The 6,993-nt window shown below is 36.6% G+C and overlaps 1 protein-coding gene across 1 annotated transcript; it reads right to left on the reverse strand.

Moving 5' to 3' along the window:
* Positions 1–848: 848 nt before the first annotated feature.
* On the reverse strand, positions 849–4,304 carry LOC107223241 (protein spaetzle). Its single transcript, XM_015662861.2, has 6 exons — positions 3,951–4,304; positions 2,832–2,970; positions 2,538–2,737; positions 2,359–2,418; positions 1,945–2,048; positions 849–1,850 (listed from the first exon to the last, which is right to left on the reverse strand). Exons 1-6 carry the CDS (start codon positions 4,062–4,064, stop codon positions 1,604–1,606), a joined length of 864 nt encoding a protein of 287 aa, XP_015518347.2. The 5' UTR covers positions 4,065–4,304; the 3' UTR covers positions 849–1,603.
* Positions 4,305–6,993: the final 2,689 nt, after the last annotated feature.

The following is a 6,993-nucleotide window of genomic DNA, read 5'->3' on the forward strand; positions in this document are numbered from 1 at the left end:
CAAATACAAAATGGCGTATTTTCAGGAGGCGAAAAAAATATTGATCATTTTCGTTTCTGCTGGTTTTTATGATACCAACAATTTTTTTCTTGAAACGACATTCAAAAACAAAACCTTTTTGTTCTTGATCTTCTTTTGAAATATCCATTCTTTTCTAGTAGAAACTCAGCCTTGAATATGAAATTTTTCAAATTGACCGAGAGTGATTCTGTCCAAAGAAAGGCAGCAATTAAAAAATCCCTTCAGGTGTATATTTCCATACAAAAAACCTTTTAGACAAAAATATATGACTTAAATTCTCGATCCCATCGGTTTGGCTTGGTCGATTCTTTGTGAAATGCCCCATATAGTATACTCATGTACTAAATTACTAAATACCAAACATTAATAATAACTGATGGGCATTGAACAATAAAAATTTCCCACAAAATTTAACATCTAATTCAGATGAATATTAATATTAATTTACAAATTTCATAGATTTTGACCGTTACTTTTCATACACGAAAATTATTAACTTTCAATAAGCTTACATATTTGGATAGGTACTTGATATATGAAATTTAAGACAACTTTGAATATGAAATTTCAGAAAAATTTCAAATTCTCATGCATACCGTCTATTAATTTTCATATACAAAAACTATTGACTTTCAATGAACTGAAAGTTTAAAAAAAATTGTATGTGAAATTTAATACATTTTTTGAATATGAAATTTGACGATGGTTTTGAAGTTTTAAATTACGTATATTAATATTCAGTCATTTAAGTCGTTGAATATTAATATGTGAAACGTATATCTTAAATGCTTCACATGTGTTTTTCTGAAATTTCAAACAGAAATTTTTAATACAATTTATTACACAAGTATATACATAAGTATTTCAATACAATTGCGATATCGTACAATCTATTACTATTTTATAGGCTACGTACAATATGTAAATAAATACATTGATGGGACGAAGAAAAAAAAAAAAACAGTTAATGCGAACGGTATAAAAATTGCTGCAGGCGATAGGTCGAGCCAAGTTCATTCGATAAGCTTATCAACTTGGCCCTACTCGATACCCGCTATTTAAGCTAATTCCAAAGCTTTGTACGCTATTTAATTAGCGAATTAAAATGATTCTGACAATCTTAAAATTTGTCATTATTATTGCTATTATTATTATTAATTTATTACCTAACGTTTACATCTATTATTTCTTTACTATTGTCTGCGGCTGTTGGACCGACTCTCAGATTTCAGAATATACAATACAAGTCACATTCTTTGGTTTTCATCAAAGTCAAACTTCCAATATAATAATATAATCTACTTGTTTTATGATTAAGTAAAAACTAAACGACGTATCTCCTATATTCTCCAAACAGCGCTCAAACAATGAATTTTTCGATACACCGTCAAGGAACAAAGTTTTATCACGTATTGTTTTGTTTCTTTCCAACGAAAATCTTTAACAGTTACCTACTTTCGCCGAGATATTCTAACTACAATCTATTTATCTTTAACACGGGTGAAAATCTGCACAGCCATTATCTTCACGATTGGCTCGTTAATTTCGTACTATCGTCAATCGATGATCGGCCGGACTTTTTCTACGTCGATACTCCGGCAGATGATCGGTTCTGTGTCGGGTTGGATCGGCTTTTGAACTTCATCCAGTTGAAAGGTAATTGTATTTTGACGTGACAGCAGCAGCTCGATGGAAGCTTGAACAAGTCACGAATCGCCGTCCCGTTTTCGCTTATCGCAGCAAGTTGGCGGTAGATGTATTTCTGCTTGCATACCGTCTTGTACCCGTTTCCAAATTCACCGGTCACCGAACATTGTTCATCGGGTTTTCTGCACAACGGTTAAAAATCAATCAAACACTGCGCTTCGACCTTTTCGGCCAATCGATAATGCGAGAATTGATAATCGCACGCGTCGTACTTACTGGCACGTCTCGATCCGGATTCCTTGCCTGAAGCCTTCTTGGTTCACAATGAACAGCCAATCTTCATCTCTGTTCTGAGCGGTCTTGGGATAGATGAGCCGCTCCTGGAAAATAAATTATAATTAGATGCGAAATGGCGCGGATGCGTGGGTCAAAAAATTAGGGTACGTTTGTAGTCAATAGTACCATTTTTGCTTATCTTTACAGAATGTCCTGTTACTTAATTCGACTTTTGATCTCTTCAATTTATACTCAATTCGTGACCGAAATACGACTCTGACAAAGTGTTGTACTCAAGTTCGATACGCTTTATTGTTAAACGATCAGACTTCATGCGGGGATTTCAAGTAACGAATTAGTCACATTTGGTACCAACTTTTGCAGTTATCTTTCGGGGAAAAATTTGACACTTACCGAAGTGGTGCAAAGAGGAGTGCTGTCGTCTGTGTTGAATCTCTCTGTGATATCGTCGAGCTGAAAATTGTTTCCAATTACCGACCGTCTCTTTTACGCGATTGTACACTTCAAGTGAATCAGCAAAAGAGATATGGTATACGGTCGTTTTCTAGAAAAAATAATGGGAGAAATCTCACCATGTCGACTACGGCCAGATGTTTGAGATCGCTTTGCCGCTTTATCAAGTTGCTGACGTAGTTCTCGGGGTAGAAGTCCGTCTCCTCGCAGTAAGTTTTATCTATGCATGTAGGATCTGGTCCAGGTATGAAGGTTCTTGGCAGATGCGACGGGTCCTGGTCAGGGAAAACTATATTGTCGTTTGGTATTCTGTCACGTGCTGAAATCAGAGAGAGAGACGTCAGAATGATCCATGCGCTTTATGCCATGGTTTTTAGGGAAGAGGAAAAATCATAGAACAGCCGTTCACTCACCGGTCTTTCGTTGTCTATCTACATTTAATTCGCTCGGCAATAGCCAACGGTGTTTTGATCTTGGACGAACGGACTCGTCGTGTTGGTCGTCGGACCTGGACGTTATCGGCGAAGGCATCGATACGCTTAATTCGAACATCTGCAAGAGCAAGTTTTGAACATAAGAAAAAAATTATTTTAATTTTCTCCTAACATAATCTTGCAGAGCAGTGATAAATTTTAATGTGAAAATTTGTCCTAGGATCTTAATAGTGTCTCGAAATCAGGTACAAAATTTTGCAATACGATAAACTGTCCGAGTATTTGAGTTTCAACTCGTTATATTCGATAACGAGGTAAAGCTGGAGAGAAAGAGAGAGAACTGGGAAGAAAGATATACCGGCAAGCTTGAAATACATTCGTGTGAAAGGCGAACGGCAAACAGTTAGCGGAATTACTTGTATGCCAGATAGCATCAGAAATCGTCAAGGCCTCAGCTGAGGGTAAACAGTTCGTAACTATATTTATATTTGGAACTAATGATCGAAGATGGTCCCGTAAAGGCGTTATCGGAAACTCCGAATTCGGCAAATTCCTCAAAATAATAAATATCGATAGAATGTCATCGCACGCCGAAAAGAGAGTTTATTTACCGTTTAAAAATGTATATTTGCATATGGAGAAATAAACGTCTCGTTAATATCATCAAGTTTTCACTGTGGGCCAAGGAATGGTTGATAAATCACAATTGGCTCAACTGTACGAATTTGATAATAATAAGAAATCATTGTTAACGGTAAACGAACTCTTTTTTCATTGAATAAAAGACATTCGTACTCGCGTCAATGAATGTTTATCAGTTTTCTCTCGGTCTGCACACAGCAGTCTGTGTTTATATTTCAACGTTCCGAGTGACGCTCGTCACGTCAATTATTCCGCAATCTGTACCTAGAATCCCATTGCAGAAGGCACCAGCAACTATCGTTACGTAATGTGATGACTCGTAGACAATTCGTATGCACTATACGGAGATGAACTTTAGGTAAAAAATATCCGTTTAAGACGAGTCGGCGACACGCGAAATATCGGTCAACTTTTGGAACTTTTTGAAGATTATCATTTTTAGAAAAAAGTACTTACCATGGTGGCCAAAATTAATCCGACGAGAACCAATCTGCGAGGCGGTTGCTTAGGCGGCGAAATTCTCGTGCCGCTGGATTTCCATCTTGTGCCGGCTGTGATTATGAACGTCATCTCACTGGCGCGATTTCAGCTTCGCGATTCGATTAAGGCGAGTTGCGAGTCAGATCGACGCGTCACTTCGAATGGTAGATAAAATCACACAACTAAGGAATTTATTTTCACAATTCCGTGGCTTCACTTCTTGTTCACTAGACAATCGGTAAACAATTGTGCAGTAGGCGTATTTTCACAGAGAGCAAAGTCAGCCGATATGGTTCGTCTAACAGACTGCACTTGATTAAACCCGCTCAACCTTGTTCCCTGTACTTATAACCAGCCGGGTTATTCGCACAAGCCAATAAGCGCCGAGGCGAAGGGGAAAAGGGATTTTCGCGAGTGGGGCGTGAGGATTAGGACAATCCGTAAGCGCAGGACACGTTTATGACGCTGCAGACCTGTAGGGGAAATTTTAACGGAAAGGGTCGGTATAATGGTGAAATTTTTATTGGTTGCCGTGTTGTTTATACAATATACCTGAACTATCGTGAGATTGAAGCTTGAACCTGCGTATCGACGCGAATTTCAAAGCGACGACGATTTTGGGCTTTACTCAAATTCAGCAAGCCTTTGAAAAGATGACCTGGTATTTTGTAAATTTAAGTCATTTTCAAAGTCACTTTGCGTGGTGCTGTTTTTATTTTTCATTAACTTTGTAACGACGTATAGTCGTACGCTGAGTATTTGTCAAGTAATTATATCAGTAACTCATCTGCATGTGTTTAAAATTACAAAACTTTAATATACTGGAGATATAAACAAAAGTTTAGACATTGATGCTTCCTTTTAAATTGCTTTCAAAGGTTAATGATCAAACAAGGCTGAAGTTAGTAACGTTATCCCTTCGATTATATAAAGACTCACTCTGACCCAAACTTTTTTCTACTCAAAGAATAATTCTTAAAAAATCTCTCTCTTTTCAGCTATTTGTTCTCACGTTTATGACTCATATTTATACTTCTAAACTACACTGTTACATTCCAAGACAGTGAATGTGTACCCCTGAATTTTTTCAAGCAGATCGTACTCGTACGTTTGAAATGGTAACACATAGAAAATGAGACAAAGTCATTTTTGCCCAGATTGTTCTTCGTGATCGAAAAAATAGGTGTGATCTCTAAGTATTATTGTAATGATTTACCTTTTGGAAAAATCGTTATTTCGCAGTTGCAGGGGTGTACTGTAATGCAGTAAATTATAACAAGGCAAAACTTATTCATATTATGCAGACTTAACTCACTGTAAACTTGCAAAATAGTAATTTTCTACCCCAATGTTTCGTTACGTTAACGTTACTAACTTCAGTCTCATTAAACCGATTATTTTCCACAAAGTCAGTGAAACAGATCTTTGTTTCAACAGTTAATTCAATTGAAAAAAAGCTTTCAGTGACTTGCCGGAAACTAGTTTTCTCAGCAAAAAAAAAACCAACAAAAACCGATTCCTCGTCGAGCTCTAAATCTATCCTTTAATCGTATACAATTCCATTATTAACTATTTTCACATTTCTAATTAGACGCAGCTTCGCAGCTCACAAATGTAATTATTTGATAAATACTCGATGCGTGACTTTTTTCGTAATGAAAAAAATAAATAAAATGTACCATATTTTAGCCAACCAGCTTCCTCGATCAAAAGCACTCAGTAACAGTGATACTTTACACGTTCAAGATAAACATTAGTCACGTATTACGATGACTCACGACAAGATCGAGTCAACGTTGTAATAATTAATTATACCACGAATTATTATTTTATTTAAATTATATTATTATTAAATTAACAATCACGCGCTAGTGGACCAGGGAGAAGTCCCTACCGGATGTTCTTATTGCACGAGCGTAAGCATCTTGAACTCTGAGATTTCCTAGAGTCGAATGAATAGCGAAAGCCGACGACCGTACTGCGCACGCGTTCAAGAGCCATAAAAATATTGTTCTACTCACGATCGGAAACGTGAGGCGGTTATTAATTTTATTTCGTATACAACGCGCTGCTTTTTACGGTTCGAATCTCATGCTACCGAATGTTGAGTAGACGCTCGCGATCAGCGACCTGTCGACGATTCATCTCGGGTGTAAATCATATTTACATTTTTTTCCCTTTAATGAAAATTTTTTCATACCGGTGCTCAGAGTGTCACGTTTTCCTGTTTATCATTTGTTACACAGAAATCTAATAATACAACGAACGGCAAGCGGTGTCACACGCTTTAGTGTAATATACATTTCTAGTAACGTTGCACGAATTTCGTTCATAATTTGATTGACTGTATTCTGTAATAACGACGACGTTTCTTGCTGTTATAATCATCAAAATTTTTATCCACCAAGTCCCAAGTTGTTGGAAATGAATTAATGAAAATGGCAAATGCCGTCAAAATGCATTTACAACGCTTTGTATGGAAGACGATAGACGTTTATGATGATTCTCGTATAATTTTCAAAACTAACTGTGTCCGTAATAAACTTGTTAATGCGAATCAAAATATGCTAAACCAGCTGTGGAATTTAGCTCGGTAGTTTTTGTATACCGTAGTATACAGAGTGAGTCAATCGAAACTCTGAGAATGGTAGGAGCTTAGTTAACGAACGACTGATTCAAACGTTCAGGCTAATCTTGTGTCTGATTCGCTTTTATATTGTATATGACTTACGTCTTAAAATTCATACAATTCAAGTGAAATCCGTGCAGCTCAGCAGGGGGATTATTAGCAGCTGTTTATACATATTACTAAATAATTTCGAAACAAAACCAAAGCCGAAATTTCAATTTTTCGGTGATTTTGACATCTTGTCGTATGTACTAATGTGCAAAGAAACTGCAAGTTTCAGACCTCTAGCTCTCACGGTTTCGGAGATATATTTCGATGAATTTTTGCTCAAATTAAATTCGCATTGGTCAAGTCATTTTTCTGGAAGATGGAATATGTAAACTGAAAATA

Source organism: Neodiprion lecontei, chromosome 6 (assembly GCF_021901455.1).
Source record: "Neodiprion lecontei isolate iyNeoLeco1 chromosome 6, iyNeoLeco1.1, whole genome shotgun sequence".
Lineage (NCBI taxonomy): Eukaryota > Metazoa > Arthropoda > Insecta > Hymenoptera > Diprionidae > Neodiprion > Neodiprion lecontei.